At 36.7% G+C, this 24,370-nt stretch overlaps 2 protein-coding genes and 1 long non-coding RNA gene across 3 annotated transcripts; 1 reads left to right on the top strand and 2 right to left on the bottom strand.

Moving 5' to 3' along the window:
* The first annotated feature begins 9,367 nt into the window (after nt 1–9,367).
* LOC122090817 (aldehyde dehydrogenase) lies at nt 9,368–17,052 on the top strand. The gene is made up of 10 exons (XM_042660539.1): nt 9,368–9,716; nt 11,453–11,521; nt 11,621–11,717; nt 12,999–13,205; nt 15,141–15,256; nt 15,386–15,490; nt 15,582–15,754; nt 15,889–15,979; nt 16,119–16,268; nt 16,673–17,052. Exons 1-10 carry the CDS (start codon nt 9,489–9,491, stop codon nt 16,910–16,912), a joined length of 1,476 nt encoding a protein of 491 aa, XP_042516473.1. The 5' UTR covers nt 9,368–9,488; the 3' UTR covers nt 16,913–17,052.
* A 1,377-nt stretch (nt 17,053–18,429) lies between these two features.
* On the bottom strand, nt 18,430–20,592 carry LOC122092166 (dnaJ homolog subfamily B member 1-like). Its single transcript, XM_042662507.1, has 3 exons — nt 20,210–20,592; nt 19,455–20,002; nt 18,430–19,015 (listed from the first exon to the last, which is right to left on the bottom strand). Exons 1-3 carry the CDS (start codon nt 20,402–20,404, stop codon nt 18,571–18,573), a joined length of 1,188 nt encoding a protein of 395 aa, XP_042518441.1. The 5' UTR covers nt 20,405–20,592; the 3' UTR covers nt 18,430–18,570.
* Nucleotides 20,593–22,978: 2,386 nt separating this feature from the next.
* Nucleotides 22,979–23,848, bottom strand: LOC122091313. The gene is made up of 3 exons (XR_006143914.1): nt 23,606–23,848; nt 23,458–23,506; nt 22,979–23,366 (listed from the first exon to the last, which is right to left on the bottom strand). It is a non-coding gene; the product is annotated as an uncharacterized LOC122091313 (long non-coding RNA).
* Between the last annotated feature and the right edge of the window lie 522 nt (nt 23,849–24,370).

Below are 24,370 nucleotides of genomic sequence, written 5' to 3'. Positions count from 1 at the left end.
ACAAAGGGTAATATGGGGATTTTAAAATACCAGGGAAGAATGAAAGGTAAAACTTAATATTTTTCTTGGTGAATCAAAAAAGAAGTTCAGGGTAAAGGACTTAAGGTAAATATAAGGTGAGCATGGGGGAGTGATAGTTACTAGAGTCCAAATTGTTTGTCGTGAGCAATAAGATGCAGTGAGCATCCAACGGTTGGGAAGGTCCGGCCATACACCCCAGTCATTGGATGCTCACTACACCTCACCGCAGACGCTTTTGACACTAGTTATTGGCCCTTGTGAATTCCAACCATCATGCAAGCTTGTCAAAGTACGTAGGACGAGGATAAGGTTTCAAGTAAGATTTTTATATGATGACAAATTGATGTGACAATGGGCTGAATCTCAATGGACTAGGTCGGTATTGGTCAAGCCTAGTCAGGCATGTATCCTTGCACCATGACCTATCTGTTTAAGGAATAAGTTGGTCTTGATCGACATCTGGGCTCTAGCCGGGCTTCTACTAATCGGGCCATAATTGGGCTTTAATTGGGCCTTAAACGGGGGCTTCTATAGTCTTAGATTTCAAATATTTTAATATAATGATTAAATCATCAACAACTTAGAAAATTATTTACATTTAATTGCATTCAATAATTGATAAAAAAAAAATAATAATAACAATATATAATACCTTATTTTACATCCTCAAATCAAAATATACATATAAGTGGTTGGACTAAACATGTGAGTTGAGTCAGACTTGTAATTGATCAGATCAATTGAGCACCCATCGGGCTTACACCGTGCACTAAGAATGACCAATTTATAAAATCTTGCATGTTTATTAATCAGGTCAGTCCACTAAGAATGACCAATTTATAAAATCTTGCATGTTTATTAATCAGGTCAGTCTCGATTGAGTCTATCGGGCCAAGTCTAAAATTGACACCCCTACTTTTAGCCACTAGAAGGCAATTATGTACCAAGGTTTGGTGAGGCCCCTTCTTTTCGGCAATATTTTTGGCATAATTCTTTCTTTGATCAGATTGCCCAGCGTTTGAATCAGCATCAATGTAACTGGGATTTCATACATATTGGTAGCATGGCAGATTTTATACCTGTTCTTCATAATTAGCTATTACTAATCTCAACCATTTGGAATTGAATTCTTTTCTTGAATTTGTTGAGTTTGATATCTAATGTAATCCAAAGACCAGAGTTGGTTGCCAAAATAAACCTTGTATGATCATTCCACTGAAGACTGTTCCCCTCCAAACTCTCCCTCTCCTATCACATGGCTGGTGTTATGGTCATGCCAGTTTTGGGCTTTGCCAACTCAGTGCGGGTTTAGAATTGACACCCCTAGTCACAGTGACTAATCCAAAAAAGTGACCCGTAACTCATACAAACTTTACAGATCTCTTCCACCATGAGAGAGAGATCAGTTGCTTTAGCCAAACAGTATTATTTAGCTTGATAATTAAGTAAGCTAAGGTGGTTACCATACGGATCACCTACTAAAATTATGGACCCACCCAATAACCTAGGTTGGCCTATTTTTTTTTTATAGAAACCTAGGTTGGCCTATGGGTTGGCTCACTTGGGTCTACCTACCTTATTGGACTTGGTAAGGAATCTGTGTGACCAGTCAAACCCGACGGTTCCATCCCAATTTTCCCAACCTTCTTGACCAACTAATTGGTTGACCTATCTTCTCTTGGCATTACTCCCCACATTTCTTCTAAAGGACTAACTTGGATGCATGTGGACCCAATCTTGATACTCTTGCTCAACTTGGGCGACTCTAATTGGTTTTGGGTTGGATTTAGATTCGGCCCTTGTGACTGAATCAACTGAAATCAAATTAAAATCGATATGAGTTTATTAAATCATATTCAGGTTGGGGTTTTTTGAGATTAAAATCAAATCAGATTGCTTCAAAATTGATAAAACACCGAATTGAACTGAAAAAATTGGGTTAAAACCGATTTAACCCAATAAAAAACCGATAGCAACCCAAAACTTATCCTTATCCTAGCTTTCCAGTGAAATCTAGAGGAGGACGACATTTCCAAAGGGGAGAGAATGAAAGATGAGCAAAGGAATAATTTTTTTAAATTAAAAAAAAAAACATTAATAATAAAGAAAAAAATATTCCACGCTGACAGTGTAGGGATTCTTTTTCACATTTTCTCACATAACTAGCATTATTCCTCTTGATATCATCTCTCTCTTCCTTGACCTTGTGAGGTCCATATTGATGAAATTGTTTCTCACATGATGATTGGCGTGTAACATGAAACATTCTTCATGACAGTAGAGTGTGAAATCCTTAATCTAATAATTAATGAATTAAATGAAAGTTGATTGGATGGGGCTCACTTATCATTAAATAGAGTATAATCTCTTTTAAAACAAGCAATTTTATTAGTATGAGAAAAACACTCTATCTCTTTCATTTGGTAATATATCAGCACGCCTTGTGTATTTTTTCCATATGAAAGAGTGATTTGAAAATTGTTATTGATGTTCTGAAGACCTTTCGGATTTGTTACACGTCAAATTTTCAATCATGAGTGAACCTGTTTTTCTATATGTATATGTCTACACAACACCCTACTATAGTCCCTGATTCTTCTAACAAATTTTTTTTCACGTCTTAGTAAACTTGGATTGGACTAAAAAGTGACAGACAAACAAAGAACCTCGAGATTCATATAAATAAAAAATTTCAGCTCCACCTAAACTATCACATACGAATTATTGGAAGGAATGACATTTTACTCCCGAGTGAGGGCGTTGAGTTTTTTTTTTTTTTTTTTTTTTTTTTTTATTGTGTGTCATAGGGCCCCTCAAATGGGTTTGGGATGTTATAGTTTGTCACAATATAATGATATACACTCAATGAGCTTGACCATATTAATTTCTTGTTTAAGAAGCTAAATATTGATAATCTACATTATTTGGATTAGGTAAATATCAAATTTGAGCACCTAATTCAGTTAAATAACTCCTGATTTGAGCATTTAATTCAATTAAAAATAACTCTTGTTTTATTAGCATGCATTCACATGTATGTCAGGCCATGTCTATAACATTCTAGTCACTATGATAGAATCTCCCATTGTTATAGATTTTTAATGTTCATTCATTATTTTGATTAGGTATTTAACAAATTTCAATGCCTAATTCAATCAAATAACTCTTGATCTACTAGCATCATAGCATGCTTCCTTCCTCGTATGTGTCAAGCCATGTCTATAATACTCTAGTCACTATTGTACAGTCTCCCATTGTTTGCAATTTTTAAAGTTCTATTTTACCAATTAGGAAACTTCATTTTTGGGCTAAAATTTATATGAGTGAGCAAAATAATTTGGGGTCTACAAGTCTATTTATCCAAAAAATTTGGCACTAAACTAAACTAGCTAGCACTTAACAAATATTAGGCCACCAAGAAAGTCTTCCTATGTGGGATATCAATACATGGAGCATGGTAATATAAATCTACATTAAAAGGTAAATTATTATTGTCATGAAAGTGTGCTATTTTTCTAAATGTAAAGCATCTATTTAAAAACATGGACAAATGATATGCTTATTCTGGCCATTGGATAAAAAGCATGATTTAGATTAGCCAAGTGTCAAATTTTAGAGCCTAAAATCAATCAAACACCCATTTTGTATTCACACACATCCTGTGTGTGTCCATGCATGTGTGCCGTATTACTATGGACTCTCCTAATTCTAAGTAGGAATAAACCATTTAGATTTAAAAAAAAAAGAGAGAGAGAGAGAGAGAGAGAATGGATCAGATTTAGCTTTTGAATTTCGGAAATATTATTTTATTATTACATGGATAACCATCCTAATTAAAATTACCCTCCTACCTTTGTCTCAATCATATTAAAGAGAGGTTTCTTAGACCCAAATTTTGTGGACAAGTAAATCTTAAGGTTTTTTGTTCGCATGTCAAATGCCAACTCAAATGACAAAAATAGATCAACGAAAACTCAAAACTACATATAGGAAAGTACATAATGTGTTGATTGAATTATGAAATAAATGCGTATACATAGATTGCGTGCCAATATATGAGAGGATATTTAATTTAGTTAAGCTCGGAAAGTGAAATTCCTACCTAAACTTTAAGGGGCTTGAAAGTAGTTCTCTCCTTCTATTGGGGGTGGGGGGCAATGTGCTACCACCATAAGTTCCATTGATTCTTAATTGAATTCCTAACTAGATGTGGCTTATAGAGAAACTACTCCCTTCAAGCATGCAATGGCTTGGAAAGAAACATGTTTAGGTCTCCCTAAGATGTAACCTAAATGAATTCACAGAAAGAAAGTTGTGGTTTGAATTTGAATCCTTACATGAGTAAACAATCATGTGGGAATTGTACCAAATTGACCTCCAAACTTTGAATGTATCGAAATTAGAGAAATCCTAGTAATAGTCCACTAGAGTTTCATACTACACACTAAGGAACCTACCTCACACCCTCTTATTTCTATTTTCATCTCTTTTTGTCATTGTGCAGCCCAGTCAACCTTGTTAGAGTTAGGTTTTTCAACCCTTCTAACAGCTCTCTCTCTCTCTCTCTCTCTCTCTCTCTCTCTCTCTCTCTCTCTCTCTCTCTCTCTCTCTCTCTCTCTCAATTTCAAATTTGAGATATTTTCAAAGCTTAATGAAATTGACCGTTGATAATCAGGATATTTTTTCAAAAATTTGAAAGTTTCTGCCATCGTCACCGTTGGATATCTTCAAGCTCGATCAACTTGAGATGTTGAGATCTATTTGTTTATATTTTCCCACCTCCTTAAAGTCCAGCCCCGATTGACCCGTTATGTGTGTTATGTATTTGTTTATTTATTTTAAAATAAATACACTAAGCGATGAAAAAGAGACTATTCAACTAAAACAAGCGCATACTATGTCAAGTGTTGGGTATGCCCCTAGCTTCTGATAAGTTGTTTATATCAATCATAGGGCTAGATGTAGGAAGGCAATGGGTCTTTTCCAAAGTAGGAGGAGCATGGATTTAGGGGACAGGGACAGTGATACTGATACCGATACTGATTCGGATCAGATTGGATCAGCGAGTATGGGCTGGTTTTGCCCTTGCTTTTTTAAAAGGTACCATTTTTCACTGTGTTTGTCTCTAAAACTATATGGGTAATCGATCTGAATCGATCAAAGATCAAGAATCAGACTCAGGCGATAACGATACATTATGGCTTATATGATACCAATACTTGAAACCATGGAGAAGAGAGAGGATGATGTATATTGGGCACCCTATAGTGGCGTGCCCAGCCTTTTCCTTTTGAAAGTAAATTAGAGTAAAATGGTGGTTTCCTATGCCAAGAGTCTAGGAGTACCTCTTACTCTAAATCAATCTCAAAGGAGAGAAAGTATGTCACTACAGAATCCACTTGGTCAAAATGCAAGAGAGCGTGTGGCAAAACATCCACACATTGTCGTAGTAGGGATCTTTTTCTTAAAATAATAATAATACATTGATATTTTTTCCTAATCAATATTTCTTTTTAGGAGAGGGTTCTTTGCCTGGAAGCGTGGTCACTGCATCAATACGAGGCCAGTCACAACTTGTATAGAAGCATCAATAGGGATGGATTTTCACATTCAAGGGAGAGGGGCGGTTATTTCATATGAAAATTCCAAATGATAGGCTTCAATAATCTAGATTCATATGATGTGAAACAACTACTACTGCACCATAAAATTATTAAATAGTATTATATAGGTTTTTCTCTTTTTTAGTAAACAATAGTATTATATAGATGAAGGTAGTGTCTAAATGATACCTTTATTGATGTATTAACAACTTGCCATTAGCAAAAAAAACTTGATGGTTGACACATTCATTTAAATACGCCTTATTTTATACTTAATATTATTTAATATAATATTTTCAATAAGGGTAAATCCATCATTTCATATATGAAGTACAATAAATATAATTAAAATTTTTTACCAACCATTTTTTTATTCTTACATTAAATAAGTTTTAAAAATAAAACAATGGACAAAAAAATAAAAATATAAATCTATCAATAAGAAAATCCCATAGATGAAACACAAATCAACTGAGTCGAGTGTTGAAGATTTTGGACTGTTTCAATATTCTTAAACCTTGAATTGGGTTCGACTTGTCTGGATCTTCGAACACCGAGTCACTTTAAGCATGTTTGAATGCTTGGAAAATGACCGCTTCACTCGCCGAACAGGGAAATTTCCACAAACTATTTTCGTGGGATTTTGAAAGAAAGAGTGGAAAAATATGGTGATTTTTATTTAATAATTAAATATACTTCATACCTAGAGGCTTCCCCACTTCTTTGAACAGATATTAGAATTGAATCTTCCACTCTATTGCATACTTCGGTCTTTGGACTCATCTAACTACCTATACTTTGAAATAGTTAATCATGAAAATTGACACAAATTTATCTTTCTTACGAAGTGAAAAGGACAATTCAACAATAATTTTTTTTTTATTATTATTGGTCATAGTCTTCTAATTAAAATGTCAACATAATGAATACTGTATAAATTGTAATTCTTTAAACTTTGGGATGTACTTCTATTTTAGTGGCAAGCGGCTAGGTAGTAGGGTGTTAGCGTAAGTCTAAAAAAGATATTGATTCGACTCTATTAATCCAAAATTATTGAAATGTAATACTAGTATTTTTTTTTTTTTAATAATTTTAAGGGTTAGTATTGCAATAAGTGTTGTCCTATGATCCCCTTGTTTGCCCCTCTTGGGTCCCTTGTTTACCCTGTTTTTTTTTTTAGTCAAAACAAAGGATAAAACACATTAGATAGCATAATTTATATTACATGCCATGATGTTTGTCCTAAATATTGGCTTCCTACCAGATGATGCTTCATAAGCCATAGATTTCAGATTTTCTAAGATACTATTAGTCTTTAGTAAACCAAACCTAGGATAAATATTATAATTGTCCAGCTCATAGTTTAGGATGATTAGGGTTCTTGACGGGTCTTATTTATTCTTTTTTTTTTTTTTTTTGTTGGAAGGGTCTTATTTATTCTAATGGCTAATTAAGGGAGTAGCAACATATTTAATTTTGAAAGTTTAGCTTCAAGTACTACTTATGATTAAAAATTCAATCCAAATGAACTCTTGTATTTGGTCAAAACTTAGCTAAATAGTTATTTAATAATGGATAATTATTTTTTCCCATGCAAGGCCCACCCCTATGGATGCCCATGTATGTCTTCTCATTGACCCCATGTTAGTGTAGACGCTACACAACTAAGGAGTGTTCATTTCCCCAATTAAAGAAAGAAATAAGGGTGAAATAACAATCCCAAAACCTCATGAAATGCAAAATAACATTCCAATTGATGTTCATCCCGCATCCTAATGTTTTGTATGCATAAAAGAGCCATGTTCCCCTACAAAAAACACTTGGGGATCGATCAAAACTGTTACTCTTTCAATATTGATCAAGATTGTATTTGACAGATTTACCTCTACTTTTAATTTTTTTTTTATTATATTTTCATCCTTTAAACAGTATTAATGTATCGAGATCAGAAAGGTCAAAGAATGAGAATTGATCAAAGCAAGAGAATTTGCTTTGCGTGACATATAAAAAAAGTAAGTTTGTCCTAAAATGGCATATCAACTTAAAGTGGGAATCATCTCCCATATTTTGGTGTGGGGTTCCCTATCCCTTGGCTGTATCAAGATAAAAAGATCAAGATTGAGAATTGATCAAGACAAGCGAATTTGCTTTGCGTGACATACGAAAAGTAAGTTTGTCCTAAAATGGCATATGAACTCAAAGTGGGAATCATCTCCCATATTTTGGTGTGGGGTTCCCTATCCCTTGGCTTTGGAGGGTAATGTCCTTTGGGTGTCAGTAATGTCCTTTGCGTATCAGACATCATAGTCTGTATCTATTTCTTGGCTATCTGATTCCTACTTTATAAATAAATAAAAATAATGAAAGAAACCTAAAACCGTTAGATGAAAGCCATGTGCCAAGTAAATCATTAAAAACCCAACCCTTGTGATTTGGCAAATCCTACCTATGAATAGAAAAGTTCCAACCCTTTTGATTTAGCAAATGCTACCTATGAATAGAAAAGATCTAACCTAGATTGATCACATGACAATGTTTCCGAAAACTTTGTTAACCATCTCCCTTACTATTTTCAGGAAAGGAAAATTTGGTTTCTTGGTGGAGTGTGGGGGTTAAAATCGTCTGTAATTCTAATCTAGTACAATTTCATGAAATATTACCTTGAGAGGGTGACACGTGTATTGATACCAATGTAATGGTTCAGATTTGGTATAACTAATAAAACCTTAAATCAGTGAAGAATCATTTAAATCAGATCTGGACCATTACATTGGTATCAATACACGTGTCACCTCCTGAAGGTGGTATTTCACGGAATTATATTAGATCCGAATTGTAAACGATTTTTTTCCAGAGTGTGGCCTTATGTAGTCACATGGGAACCGTGAAATGATCAGCATGTCCCTAATGAAATAAAAAATAAAATCTATGTTGATGTTTTCTTGTACAATCCCATTGGCTCTTGAAGTTTAAATTTTTGCGATAAGTAACAGTGAGAATCTATCGACTGGGAGAGTCTTGGGATACACCATAACTATTGGATCCTCATTGCCGCTCACTACTTCATTGTAAATGATTTTTATACTTGGCTCTTATGCAAACACAAGAGCCCCACTACTCTCCCATAAGAAAACCTCTATCTATATAATGAATCTTTGCCACATTGCCATTTATGCTTGAGTTCAAATTTAATAGTTTTATCAAAGTATCATGATACTTATTTGCCCAACAAACCATTAGATTAGCTCCCACACGGGAACACTCTTTCATTGACAAAATTGAGCCCTCAGATCGAACAAGTTCATCTCCCACCCTCTCATTGTTGTGATATCTCATTATGAAGTCGTGAAAAAACCTCAACTCTATAATGGAACAAAATATTTTTACAAAATCGAGATAGAAGATTCTTTTTCACACCCGCTCACATAATGAACTATGGCCCCACAACCAAAATATGGGTTCAATTTTTTCACTCTGCTGTCGTAGGTAACTTCCATCTTCAAAGGGAAAGAAAAAAACTTCCCTTCAACGCCGTGATTATGTTCCCATTGACAAAATTTCTCATACGAAGGGTCAGCAATCGGCACCTCCCTCATTGGACTGATGCGTCTTCGGCCGCTCTCATTGGTGTGGTTTTCTAAAACGCCAGTGTGGGAAACAAACCGCTTTCCTGTTTTAAATAAACTACTAAACTATGGCGCTAAATATGTGGCAATTGCAGAAGAAAACTTTATATAAACAACCTGTCAGTTTGTAACTTGGGACAAATTCTATCACGGTTGGCTGCTTTTCTCTCGTCCTCTCTCTGAAGTCATCTCCTTCTTCCATTCTTATCTTCCTTCTTTTCTCTCTCTATCTCTGATCATGGCCGGGGAGAAAGAGCACAAGAAGGGGAGATTCGATAACGACGCCGCTGCTTCGCTTGTGAAAGAGCTTAGAAAAACCTTCGCTTCCGGTAAGACGAAAAGCTATGAATGGAGAGTAGCGCAGTTGAAGGGTATCGCGAAGTTAGTTTCCGAAAAGGAAAATGAACTCGTTGAAGCTCTCTATAAGGATCTTTCGAAGCCGGAAACTGAGGCTCATGTTACCGAGGTCCTTTCTAGATTCTCTCTGTCTCTTCTATGTTTTCAAGATCCATGGTTCATACAAGAACATGGCTGTGTTTCTGTTTCGATCTTTTGCAATTTGATTCTAATTGGTACTTTTATAAAATGATTGTGGTGAAGGGTAATTAAGTCAACGTCATGACAGAGTATTCATTTGAAATAATTTTTTTCCCCTAATGTTGCTGGGTAGGAGAGATTGCTCTGGTTATAAATGTGTAGATTTTTTTTTTTTTTTTTTTTTTGTCTTATTTTGCATAAAAATAATTGCTAGAACACATGATTGCGACCTACTTATTGAAGTTTAGCGAAGAAATTGCTGCTATAAAGTGAAAAGTGAAGGGGGTTTTAGGTGGGAAATCAAGATGATATTCTATTAGGTTGGAGAAGGTTCAAATGATTCAGATGTGGATGGTTTTTATTTTGATTTATTTATATATTAAAATCTTTTGAATGCTACAAATTTTTGCAATTATTTTCATTAAAGTAACAGATATGCACATTTATGTGCTGTAATTGCGAAAATCTATCTTTAACATGAGAAATAATTGATGCAGGAATGCTTTGCCGAAAATATTATTAGAGGATTGTTGCTGTTTAAATGAATGAATTTATCTATTTTTACTGCCACTGGTTGCATGATTTATTGTTACAGCGGATAGATTACTGTGGGGTGCCATTATGTTGATGAAAGATGCTGTAATTCCTGGATGAAAGCAGTAGCCGTTTAGGGAAACATAACTAGTTGTGTTGAGGATTTTCAGGACTTGATAAGGAATGGAACAGCTTATGGCATTTTGATTGCCTGCTTGCAGATTAATTAGTTTTATCCAGTCAACACTGGGATAGATCTCTATGTTTTGAGTGCTCCAAATGCTGTCTGTTGAAAATAATAGGCATTTTGAACCAGGTTTTGCAGTATATCCCTGACATTTTTTCTTATAAAATCTAGATTTTGACCCAGGTGCCATTATGTTGATGAAAGATGCTGTAATTCCTGGATGAAAGCAGTAGCTGTTTAGGGAAACATAACTAGTTGTGTTGAGGATTTTCAGGACTTGATAAGGAATGGAACAGCTTATGGCATTTTGATTGCCTGCTGGCAGAATAATTAGTTTTATCCAGTCAACACTGGGATAGATCTCTATGTTTTGAGTGCTCCAAATGCTGTCTGTTGAAAATAATAGGCATTTTGAACCAGGTTTTGCAGTATATCCCTGAAATTTTTTCTCATAAAATCTAGATTTTGACCCAGGTCTGTGGTTAAAAGAAAAAAAAAAAAAGCAGCATAGCACACGAGGCTCCTGCTATTGCAAGGTCTGGGAGGGTCAAATGTACACAGCCTTACCCTCTGCTTCGCAGAGGAGGACCCAAGTCTGTGATGTCACGTATAAAAACTGAAGGATGTGTAGAAAACTTTATTATGTTGTTAGTTATCAAAATATATTGCTCAATTGTGTAAATGCATAGGCAATCAAGAAAGCTATGCTATCTTGACATCTTCTCAGAATGGTATTGTCTAGTAACTAACTAGCATGCATGTTTAGGTGATCTTCTGGCCAATTTTCAGAATCAATATATAGATCTGCCCTCTGGGGGAAGAAAAAAGAGAGGGGGGGGGGGGACAAGAGGTTCTGGAATTGATATACTACTTTTGTGTTTTTCTTATTTACTCGTCTATTCTATTCTATTCTCTTTATTTGACTCATGTCACTTGCTACGCAGATTTCAATGATAAAGTCTGCATGTACTCATGCGCTTAAGGACTTAAAACAATGGATGAAGCCAGAAAAGGTATTTTATTGGACCATTCTTTCTTGGGAAACAATTATCAGCCATGCTATTTTGTTGTAAAAGGTAACCATCAAGTGAAATGTTTTGACATTTGTGCAGGTCAAGAGTTCAATTTTAACCTTCCCATCATCTGCAGAAATTGTGTCAGAACCACTTGGCGTCGTATTGGTTATTTCACCTTGGAACTATCCTCTCTGTATGTTTCTATCTGGTTTCTTACATCAATGATTACATTGTATTCAACTCATCCAATATATTTCTTCTTCAAATTTCAATATATTGAGATGGAAGTACACTCCTAGATATGATCATCCCTTGCTTATAGCTGCATTTTGTTCTTTTTATTACATCATTTTTGCCTGAAAAAAGTAGTACATTGTCATCTATTCATGCACTTCTTTTACAGTAAAACAAGCAAAATTATAATTCTATATTGAATCATGAAAATAGAACTCTTGATAGTACATTGAATATGACTATAATTTTTTGCCCATGTTTCCCTCCTTGTTGGACTAGAAAGTTAAGTGGCAATCTTGTTCTTTAACCTGAAAAGATTCTATGATGCATTAGCTCTTACTTTCACCTTCCAAGTTTTCGATGATTTTCTCCCCGCCCCCCCACCTCTTTTTATTTTTACATTTGGATTAGTGACCTTTCTTTTAAAGCTTTAATTTCTTTTAAATTGATTATTGAATATTGGACAGTATTTGAATTAACTAAAGGGCTAAATGCATCTCAATTGTTGAAGAAAATGTTGTGGTTCCCCTTACACTCCTTGAGAAGGATACAGATGAAATAATGATTGAGTTAATCTGGCATCTAGCACTTTAAGTGAATTTTTCTTCACCTCGTAAAAATTATGCCCATTCCCTCTCCTTGCATTCCAAGACAAGTGTAAAGTCAGCCCAAGTGTAGTGGCCTTATGAATGACCCTGGTTGAAGTAGAAGAATGCATTTCAATACATGGTGGATGTTTTAAGGGGCTGGATAAGATGACGACCTTGGGCTCAAACCTGCTGTTTTCTCCTCACGCTTTAGCCACTTCTACCTTTTGTCAATAGTACACACGTTTGGTCCTCTTGATGCCAACTTTTAGGACACATGTGCATGGCCAATAGAGTGCATCCAAGGTTTCTTTTCCCCCCTTAACAGTTTCCTTGTTCTCTTCCATTAAAACTTAAGTGTAAAATTGACTGATCCATGAGTCATGGTGAAAAGTATGAGACAGTGTATTCTTTTTTTCTTTTTTCTTTTTTTTCCTGAATACAAAGATTTACACCCATTGTTTCCGATTTAATGTTCTATTTGAATATATGAAGACTGTCCCACATTTTTTTCTTTTTTTTGTTCCTGTAGTATTTTGTTTGATGGAAGGCTTCCTTGTTTTTGCGAACAAATAGTCCTTTTGAAGTATAATATGCTTCTAAAATCATGTTGTCCTTTTATCTGACGAAATTTTATTTATTTTCCCTTCCAGTGTTATCTATTGATCCAGTCATAGGTGCTATTGCGGCTGGCAATGCTGTGGTCTTAAAACCATCAGAAGTTGCTCCAGCAACATCCTCATTTTTCGCGAAGTACGTGGAAGAGTATGTAGACAGATCGGCCATTAGAGTTGTTGAGGGTGCTGTTGATGAAACAACTGCCTTGCTGGAGCAGAAGTGGGATAAAATATTCTATACAGGTTTGTATCCATTCACTAACTTTTACTTCTTTAGGATATCCTTTCATATAAAATGGCTACAGATGGAAAAATTACATGGTGGTTTGGTATTTCCATTTTGATTTCCCTGGACTAAATATCATTTCAGGGAGCAGAAAGTCAAACTTATATCCATAGAACCTTCAAGCTTTGCTGGTTGAAAATCATATTCAACATAAAATGACCATAGTTATATTCAAATAAATACTGTAAATATTTGGTTCTCCTATTTATTCCTTGGTATGATTGTTCATCTTATTTGGTTAAATTATGGAAAGGAGAAATTTGTTTTATAAAGCCATACAATTAGAAAATTTAAGCTTTGTAGGAGTCTAGTATAGGTGTAAGTAGAGTAATTAATGGAAGAGGCACAGTGGAAGGTGCCAAAGCTTCCTAGTGCATGAGAGGAATGCACCAACATAAGTGATATGCAACTAAACAAAAATCTGTACATTGCTCTTAGCAGTAAGCAATGGCCCATTCAGCAACAAATACATAATCATTATCGAAAATTAACAAAGCCTTAGTGTTATAGCTTGTAACTATTACACAAAATAACAAAGACTATTCTTTCTAGTAGCGTAACCAACTTGCAAAACAGTGGGCATATTTTCTCAACCTAAGTGGGCCCCTAGGGATAAAATGGTCCAGTGAACAAAGCTCATATTTTGTTTGTTTCAAATATAGCGGCAAAACCCCAAAAGGTCCATAAGCACGCAGAGGTGCACAACGGCATGCGTCTTAGGCCCTGTTTGATAACCATCCCACTGATTCCAGGTGGAATTGATTTTTCCTGACTCCATGATTTTTGGGAGTAGGATTTGGTAACAGTGTTCTGGTATCGATCCTGTAACAGAAATATATGAGAATCAGATTTTGGTATGCACCTGACAGAATCAATTATTTTTCTACACCTAATTATTACAAAAATGCCATTGTATAAAATAAATACCTTTCTCCAATTTTACACCTTCCCAATATTTACCAAATTGCCATTAATCATTGCCATCATCCTCACTATCCATCAGCCAGCTTATATGCAGTTGTGAATACATATTAATACAGGGGGGATTATCATTTCCCTGCTCCCTCTCTATTACCCAGACAAATAAATAGGAGAAAGAAAAACAGTATGGGAAAAAATAAATCAGTGGTAAACTACCTTAACTGTTGGGGAAGAGATGAGGAAATAAAAGCTACAAGGTCCACCTGTTGCAAGGATCAAAAGCTTTGAATTTAATTTTCACCCTCCAAATGGAATTAGTTATTGCCAAGGAAGATGCAAAGAAAGGGAAGCAAGCAAACAGTCAACCACTTCAAAGCTGCTGACTGATGAGATTCAATAAGCAATACATTGAATATGATCTGAACTGCAGCTTCATAAGCTGTTTCATCATAATGCATCCCATCAACTGTGCACAGAGGTGCACAAGTTTTACTCAAACCGAATTCCATTCCCACTTTATTACCAGTGGAATCAAGAATCAGGAGTGTTATTGAACAGGGCCTTATTATAGTAATGCCACCAAAGAAATAAGGAGCAAGATGTGGCCATTGTGAGAATTGATACAGTCACAGACTCATTCTATCAGACTAATAAATCCCAACTGAGCCTTCCAACTAAATGGGCTGGGCTACATGAATCCTGTTTCTTATTCAACTCTATTTAGACTCACATTTCTTGTTAATTTGTAGCCATCTCTATCTTTTCTCACTTCTCTCTGGGTCATTTTCGACTGCACCATGTTCTTCTAACTACTCTAATCTGCTAAGAAAAATATCTAAAAATAAAATAACAATGCTAGGATGCTTTTACTAATCATGTCAAGTAGTTGGTTGGATGTTGGGTTTATTATAGTTGGTTTGTTTTTTGCCTGGGCATTATCATGATCAAGTAACAAATCATCAAATAAGCAGGTAATGGAAAAGTGGCACGTGTTATTATGGCTGCTGCTGCAAAGAACCTCACACCTGTGGTTTTGGAGCTTGGAGGAAAATGTCCATTAGTTGTTGATTCAAACATCAACTTGAAGGTATAATACTTGCCTTTAACTATACTACTCGTGGTATATTGCCAATAGGCCAGTCATTTCATTTTACTGCTAACTATGGTCACTGTGATTTTTGCTATGCTGATTTTGAATTCGCCATGAGATTTGAAGGTTGCGGCTAGAAGGATAGTTGCAGGAAAGTGGGGAAGCAATAGTGGACAAACATGCGTGTCTCCAGATTACATTATAACCACAAAAACTTTTGCTCCTACATTGGTAGAAATTCTTGCGCTTTCTGTGTTGTCAATTGTGCGAATAATGTCTCTCTCCAGGATTCTTCCATTGATGTTGTTTCTTTTTTCGTCAGATTGATGCTCTAAAGGATACATTGGAGAATTTTTTTGGGAAGGATCCACTGCAGTCAAAAGATATGTCCCGCATTGTGAATTCCAACCATTTTGCACGCTTGTCAAATCTCTTGGATGAGGATAAGGTATCCAGTAAGATAATCCACGGAGGTCAACGGGATGAGAAACGATTGTGAGTTCGCTGTCACCAATATTAGTTATCGGTGTTGTTATTACCACTGTTATCATCCTTACCCTTCTGGGTTTGCTAGCTAATGTAGGGGACAAACAATTATGACCATCAATACTTCTTTTTACGGCTTGCAGATATATCGCACCCACCATGTTATTGGATGCTCCGCAAGACTCTAAGATCATGAATGAAGAAATTTTCGGGCCGTTACTTCCCATTATCACGGTACTCTCTCTAATTCATAATATTTATTCCATTTATCTAGAAAGATGATAAGATAAAACTGTTATCATTTGTACGTCATATATATTAAGCACTAGATAACAACAATGATTTTTTTTCTTTCTAATCTGTTCTGGAAAAGGTTGACAAGTTGGAAAATAGCTTTGATGTAATTAACTCGAAATCAAAGCCTCTTGCTGCATATCTCTTCAGCAATGATAAAAAGCTCGAGGAAGAGTTTGTGGGAAAAATCTCTGCAGGAGGGATGCTCATCAATGACACAATTCTCCATGTGAGTATACTAGAACTGCACATAGAACATTATATTCATAATAACATTTATACATATATGGGATTTCAAAACACCAGTGGTATGCCAAAATAATTGCAGTTTGGACATGGGAATGATGATCTGATTAATTAACATTTATGATGCCAACCGCTATGAGCCTATGATGCAATATATTTTTCCTTGAATCATTTTCCATGAATTAGTATAGATTTTTGTATTATTTTTTTCCTTGTATTCAACTGTGAGTATCATTTGTCTTATCCCTCACCTTTACCCATACACATGTTTTGGACAAGCTGTTTCGAAGGCATTTCAATAATTTAGCTTTCAAACAACATGCATGTTTACATGTATTTTGAGTAGGTATGGGAATCCTTTAATGTATTTTGATTCTGATGGTGCAGCTTGCAAATCCCTCTTTACCTTTTGGAGGAGTCGGAGAAAGTGGTACCGGTTCTTACCACGGAAAGTTCTCATTTGAAGCTTTTAGCCACAAGAAGGCAGTTCTGCACCGAAGTTTTGGTGGCGATGCACCAGCAAGATACCCTCCATACACCCCTGGAAAACAAAGATTGGTCAAGGCTATGCTCGAGGGTGATATGTTTGGTGTAATTTGTGCTTTGATTCGATTGGTTAGGGGTTGATTGATCATAGTTAACTGTCAGTATTTATGTAACTTCGCTTCATTTTTTCTGTATTGCTCAAGTAGTTTTTTCCAAATCGATTGTAAGTTATGTTAATTTATTCCAAGATAAATGAATAATGGTGTCTATTGATTGCAAAATGTTTGATGTTGGTGATTAGTTTTTTCTTGGTGTTCATTGTGGGAAAAATGGTCTGCGTTTTTTGTGGGATTCTCAATCAAATGTCGCCTCCTCTCCTATTCTCTTTTCTTCTATTTTTGTCCAGCCAGATGTTACATTTTACTATGGTGGATTTTTGGGCTACTAGTTTGTTTTCACGTCTCACGCCTGCTTGATATGTTTGCTCATACCATAAACCTGTCTTCACACTGAATTCTAACCACTGGGGATTTCCTATCCTCTCCACCAACCTCCCAAAGAGTGTTGGGGGAAACTGGTATCTAAAAAGTTATACCCAGTTGAGTTAGGAAAGGTTAACTGATCTGCAACCCAGGCAGATACTCTTGGTGGTCAACCAGGGGAATGGATTATATAGTTGGTTGGCCTGCAATTGAAACTCTTAAATGTTCTGAAGGTTGCACAGGGGGGCAGGGGTGGGATGGGGGTTGGGGGGGGGGGGGGGGAGCGGAATTTGTATGTTGAAACGGAGGATGGTACGAGTGCTTGTGAAGAAAACATATCTGGTGTTCCATTTGGTTATTTCCAGGGCTTTCGTAGGGCCTGAATATGGTATCATATCCAGGTCAGGCTGCAATTGCATAGGCCAAGTTATTGGCTAGAATGGCCTTGATCCTAGAAGCCTAGACATCTCTTGGGAAATGGAAGCTATTGCTGTTGGTTATTTTTTCTATTTTGAGAAAATAAAAAATTACTTAGACACCCCTCGTATTATAGTTTTGTTTGCTGACAGTGGTTGAATGAAAAGAGCATTTTGTCCTTGTGAGTTATTCAACCTCCTAACACTGGATTTTTTTCGACAAAAAGAGAAATTATCCCCATCCCCTTTCTATGTTAATGGAAGAAAATTTAAGCAGTTCACTGCCGTCGCCACCGCTCTATAGTTAGACACAGGCTGCCGCCGGTCACTCCAGCCACCAGTGAAGACTGCTAGCCCTCCGGTGAAAAATGGTAAGGCTCCGATGAACCCAATGCCGGGAGACATGGTTTCAGGGATTCTCAAAGCCCATTCAAACCCTTCAAATCGCAGCTAAACGAAAAAAAAAACTGCTGGCTCCAAAACTTCCTTAGTTGAACGACCGAAAAACACCAAAAGGACCTGTTGCCGTAAGCCACGGTCTGCTGCTGCGGGCTGCCCCAAAGCCAGCAGCAACAAGCTACGTTACTGGTGCGCAAGGCACTTGGGGTGCAGGCTAGTTGGGGGTTTTATTATGACCACCGGAACATGGGTTGGACGTAATGAACTGATACGGGATCAGCCCCATAAGTTGATATGGGACCATAACAGACTTGTGGGGTGTAAAGCAATTGGGCCATAATACAGGGGTCATTGGAAATGCTCTGTTTAAACCATATGGATGACTATATTAAGCTTCTATTTTATATGATACACTAGTACAAGATTTTGAGTATTGGCAGTGAATGTGAATGCCAAAGAGAAAATTTGAAAAAGAAACATTAAGGTAAAACAACTTTGATTTTTAATCACAATCTTGAAGAACATCAACAACATCAGAGCGTTGTTCATCGCTCAACTGTGTTGGGAAATTAATGCGGAATTTGACTCGCAGATCTCCTCTCTTTCCTTGCTCTCTTGGATTAGGCATCCCTTTGCCTGGGATTATCTTTTGGTAACCAGGGTACACAATCTCATCCAGTAACAAACCCATCTTCTCCCCACCCAAGAGAGGAATTGAGAGGGTGCAACCAGTGAGGGCCTTTACTAATGGAAGCTCTATTGATAAGATCAAGTCACTATCTTCTCTCTTGAATATTGGGTGACGTTTCTCTGCAATCAAGAAGATGATGTCGGCTGGTAAAAATCCTGGTTTTTCATCTCCCATTCCTTCAAATGTAATCTTTGTTCCCTTCTTCCATCCAGGTTTAACTTTTATCCTCAGCAGCTCTTCTTCTTGAACAATCAATCTGCAACAGAGAATGGCCATGAATATCTTCCCAAGATAAACTAATAATCCTGAGCGATACACCAAAAAAACACCTCACCAATAGGCGTGGGACACGTGACCTTCAAAAAAATAAAAACAAACCAACTATAAAGCAGAGAAGATTTCATCCCCTTATTGGGATTAGGGTTTCATGCTACTTATCCTATAAAAATGGAAAGAAAAACAAAAAGAGACCAAACTCTATCTTGCTCTTCATGGCTCCCAATTTAATATTGTTATGTGAAAACTGACTTTAGCATTAGAGAGTCCCAACCCAGGCCCCTCTTTTTTGTAGGTCTCTCTAGGAGCCAACCATCACATTACTACCAAAGTCATCCAGAATCATATGTTTTGCATTCTTTCATCCATTATTGAGTTCTCAAAGGTTCATGGACTATAGGGAGAAAAAAATTACTAACCCAGTATTGGTAATGACATCTCTTGTGACCTTGATCTTCTTGGTGCATCCATTCAACAACTCCTCAAGGGTGCAGCCTAGCTGCTTCTCAATTGGTGGGGGCTTAGTCCTTGTATTTGAGAAGGAAAACATGATAGGTGTGGTGCTGCTCCTTCTGCTCAAGTTTCTCAAGAGTGGTGGCTCCTTAGGGGTGATGGGGATGGAGTTGGTATTCCTTCTGTTTGTGGTTGTGCTTGTGCTTGTGCTTGTGCTTCTCGAGAGAGGTGGTGCTTCATTAGGGCTGGACATTGGACTGGCAGTGCTGGTGCTCTTTCGGCTCGTGCTTCTCGAGAACAATGGCTCAGTAGGGCTGCTGCTAGGGGTGGTGTTTCTGCTCAAGCTTCTTGTGAGTGGGCTAGAAACCGGCGATGGAGTTTGACATCTTCGGGTTGTATTCCTAGAGAGGAATGACGGCGTGTAGAACTGATCGTCGACGCTCCTCCGATTCTGGTAGAAGAGATTATCCCCTCCTCCCCCATTATTAGCTTCCTCTTGTTTCTTGTGAAGGGCCTGAGAAGAGATGCAGACATGAAGATAATGACATTGACATAGATTCAATTAACATGGATGCACTTGACAAGTGCATTTCACATAAAAAAACAATCCAGTGCATGAGGCTCCTACTACTACAGGTCTGTGAGGGTCATATGTACGCATGCGGAGAGGCTGTTTTCAAGTTTCAAATCTATGACCAACATGTAATGGATGTGAGTTTACCTCAAAGTAAGCTTCATTAAGGACTTTTAACTTGGCATCTTCTTCATCAGTTTTGCTAGAAGCACAATTCTTATCAGGATACCATCTTGTGACAAGGGATTTGTAGGCCTTGCAGACATCTTTAATGGAGGAACCTTTAGGGACACCAAGGATGCTGTGGGAATCTAATGGGGAACGTGTCTGATGTTCTCCCATGAAGGAGAGGAGAGAGGAGGGGGAAAGAGAGGGGACAGGGAGATTGGGTTGGTTATAGAGATACAGAGATAATTAGGAAAGAATGAAGAACAAGAAGAAGAGGTGGAGGAGAAGATTGTGAAAATGAAGGACATCCACATCCACATCTAAAATTGAAAGACAAGCCAAAGATGTAGCGTATTTTGAGGCTTTTAATTAGGGACAGCCGTTTAGAGGAGATGGACAGGTAATTCTCTTATCATATGTATGATGAGATGGTTGATGTTCTTGCCTTAATTAGAAAGTTAGGGTCCTTTTCTAATCTCTTTCTCTTTTGTTCGAAGAAATGACAATGTTTGTGTCTATGCTATCTGTAAGTGGGCCGTGTGTTACCCTTATTTGGGTGTGTGGAAGTCCTCCTTTTCGGAGAACCTTCTTGATATTGTACCTTCCCCCTTGCCAATTTGGCCCTAATGTGTTTTTTTCGTGAAAAAATGGTTTTGCCCTCAAATTTTGGACTATTTTGCCTCAGTACGGATTGATACCATCTATTGCATCAGGTACCAGCAATATCAATATGTATCGGATGATAGGATATCGATACCTTGAAACGCGTTCCTAAATCTGTCTTGGTGCGCATGCTTCATAAGTCCTTTAGACCTTATTTTGTTATTTGGTCAATTTTGATTGGGCTAAAACTTAAATCTCTCCATAAAATTTGGTGCGAACCCTTTGGAAGACCTTCAAACCTTGTTTTGTTGTTTGGTCTTTTCTGATTGAGAAAAAACTCGAATCTCTCCACAAAATTTGTGCCCTATTTGATATGCCACATGGTAGATTTTCGTGTTGGCCAGATCATCTTTATCCTATATATAATATGAGAAAATGTTATGGACTAATGGAGAGTGTGGTTCATAGTCCCGGTTTGTAATGTAGCTTGCAAATTGAAAAAAATCCTAATCGTTCAAAATTAGGTATCTTGTATTGATCACATGTCAAATTAATTTGGAGCCTAATGCGATCGTTACCTATTTTTTAATAGAAAATGCTACAATATGCCTTTCTAATTACATTTAGGTCTTAAAAAGTACAAAAAGAAAAGCAATTTGATGGTTAAAGAGACTATAAGTGCACGAAAGCTAAGGGAATACAAACCCAAAAATATAAAAATAATTGAAACAAGAATCATCTACAACCAAGATGTAAATATAAAAAGGGGAAGTGTTCTATCTCTGGGAGTTGGTCCCTCCACCAGCATGGAGACCAATGGGAACGCAAGTGTAAGCATCAATAGAGTGCACATTGCTGCCTTAACTCTTAGACAATCTTTTCTTCCATATAAAAAATATCTACCAAAGCCTAAATATTATTCTTCCATCGGGGGAAGATTAAAAAAAAATCTCAAACTTTAGATCACACGATAAGCATAGAATCAACGGAAAAAATTTGGCTACTACCCGGGTTGCAGCCAAGTAGCTACAACCCCTTGCTGGCAGCCAAAGAAATGGAATAATTCACTTTTCCCTAGGTTCACAAATACCCTCATAGGTTGTTGTATTTTCCAAAATACCCTTTTAGATTCCATTTCTTTGGCTGCCATAGGGGTTGCAACCTGGGCAACAGCTAAATTTCGTCCAGAATTACACCACAACTTTAACAACTATTCTAAACAATTCTTACCAAGGCTTTTCTACCAGAGAACTCTTGATGATTTCAGGACATTTCTCTACATTTGGATTGAAGATTTTTTATTTTTATTTATTTTATTTTTTTTTCTGTGGAGGTGGTTGTCAATCCATGGCATTTTGACAATCTGCTAGTTTGGAGAGCTTCTCATGCCTATCAATAAGATAAAAAGAAATATGGGTGCGTCACCCATAATAAGTTAAAATATTTTCTTAATACATTAAATAATGGGAAAATCTTGCCGTAACTAAGATTGGTAAAAATAAGATTATAATATCACCATTTTGCTTTTATTTATAGGTTTTTTTTCCTTCCACTAAAAGTAAATCTTATCATTTCACAAGCCTTTTTGAAAATAAATAATTTTCAATAATGACAAAATGACAAGTCTTTCTCAAATTATTTAATTTTTTTTTTACATTAAATAATTTTGAAAATAAGACAAAGGGGCAATCCCTTTCATTCTTTCCTCTTGTCCTGGTTCTCCAAGAAACTGGCATATCACTTCATCTTGTGATATCCATATGCAATTCCCCCTAGCTCTCCCTCTACTCTTGCTAGTTTGATTGTCTTGTACTTTGTTGTGGTTTGTAGAGCAATCACTCTAGCCTTATCTGTAAGGTTGCTTGTGTTGTGGGGTTTGCCCTTGTCCTTAACTTGTTACTCCCCAAGAGAATGTCATCATCATCATAAGACACCTCCTTTAATATCAAATTACATTCAGATCATTTCCCGTGACTCGATGTTAAATGAGGAATTAAAAGTACTATTATACCTTATTGACTAAAACTCGTGTTTTTACCCAAGTCCTTTTCACCCCTACCTCTACTCACCTTCGCCGTGCAGTTGAGAAAGCCATCAAACGCAAAGGAGAGAGAGAGAGAGAGAGAGAGAGAGAGAGAGAGAGAGCCACAACATAAACAGAATTCCAAAGAAAAGAGACTGAATAGAACAGTTAAAACGCAAAATTCAGCAGCACAACATTGAGAGCAAGACAACCGTAGACCCAATTCAGAATCCAAGCAAACCTGAGACCCAGAAAGCTCCTCAAATTGCTTAACAAAATCCTCCATCATTCTATCCTTCCCCAAATCATCACCACCGGCCTTCGCCGTTGCCGACTCTAACTCCCGCACAGCCTCCTGAGTCTGTTCCCTCAGCTTCTCAAGCGCCTCTGAAACATGAGATTCCTTGGACACCTTCTGCTTCCCTTTCTTCTTACTTCTCAAATAAGGCAACCCACCACCCAAACCTTGAACCCCACCGCAAAGTAGGCTTCTCTCCACCATCTTCACTCCTAAACGAATGAAACAATAATTCAAATCCAGGTATCCAAGACCATTACTGCGGAACTTTGATTAAAGATTAAAAGCGAGAAAAGTTCATACCTTTGAACAAAGGAATTGAGGTTGAGATTCTGAAAATCGTACAAAGCACCTGGAAAAAAAAAACCACATTCAATGGTCAATAAACAAACCGATTGGGTGACAAAGTCGAGAGGAAGAAACAAAAAGAGGGTTTTTTGTTTGAACTTACTATCGAGGAGTTCGTCTAAATCGTCGGGGTAATCAGCCATTGATAGCGGCTGAGTAAGGACATCTGGGTTTGTTTTTCGATAGAAGTTTTGGATTGTGTGAATGACGAGGTTGGTTATGCTTTGAATTTAATTCATCCGAGTCGCTGCTGGTCGCCGCGAGTCCCTCCACCTCGCCGTCGCCGCTGTAGCTGCTCTGCACAGAGTGACCGTCGGTGCTCCGAACATGAAGGTATTGATTTAGGGATGGGAAGTTATCAGATGGGTATAATAGTCACTTCACATTTGGCAAGAGTATTTTGATATTTTAAAAAATATATAATCACTGACATCAACATATAAGATATATGTTATGCCAGTTATGATAAAGTCTGAATATAATTTGATATTATATATGGAGTGTTTTTATAATAGTGGCATTCATTTAAGGGTGGTGTTGTTAATTATCCTTTAATATCTTATGGTAAAGTCTTCTAAGCAAATAGCAAGCAGGGTATTCCACACCCTCTTATATTGATATTTTTAATTATTATCTTCTTAAAAATTAATATAATAATCCATAGGAAAAAGCTCAATATATACTTTCCGCCCAAAGAGCCTTTTCCCATATATTATTTATTGAAAAAATAAAAAGATATAAAAAAGCAATAAAAATAAAATTACTTGACAAAAAGTTGCACCCTAAAAGATAGTTAAATACAATTTATAATAGGCACAAATGTCAGAAATGATCAGCCTATCTTGCTGCACGTTCCCTTGTTATTTGT

This window comes from Macadamia integrifolia, chromosome 10 (assembly GCF_013358625.1).
Source record: "Macadamia integrifolia cultivar HAES 741 chromosome 10, SCU_Mint_v3, whole genome shotgun sequence".
NCBI classification, from domain to species: Eukaryota; Viridiplantae; Streptophyta; class Magnoliopsida; order Proteales; family Proteaceae; genus Macadamia; species Macadamia integrifolia.
Note: the sequence above shows the minus strand (reverse complement) of the source record. Positions and strands in the feature narration are given on the sequence as shown.

Bases quoted from the DNA above. Each gene is read 5' to 3' on its own strand.
- LOC122090817 (XM_042660539.1), top strand. From the start codon at position 9,489: ATGGCCGGGGAGAAAGAGCACAAGAAGGGGAGATTCGATAACGACGCC. The intron at 11,718-12,998 runs GTATGTTTCTAT...TTTCCCTTCCAG, and splicing joins ACCTTGGAACTATCCTCTCT to TGTTATCTATTGATCCAGTC. The intron at 13,206-15,140 runs GTTTGTATCCAT...TCAAATAAGCAG, and splicing joins GGATAAAATATTCTATACAG to GTAATGGAAAAGTGGCACGT.
- LOC122092166 (XM_042662507.1), bottom strand. From the start codon at position 20,404: ATGGGAGAACATCAGACACGTTCCCCATTAGATTCCCACAGCATCCTT. The intron at 20,003-20,209 runs GTAAACTCACAT...ATCTCTTCTCAG, and splicing joins TTAATGAAGCTTACTTTGAG to GCCCTTCACAAGAAACAAGA. The intron at 19,016-19,454 runs GTTAGTAATTTT...TCTCTGTTGCAG, and splicing joins GATGTCATTACCAATACTGG to ATTGATTGTTCAAGAAGAAG.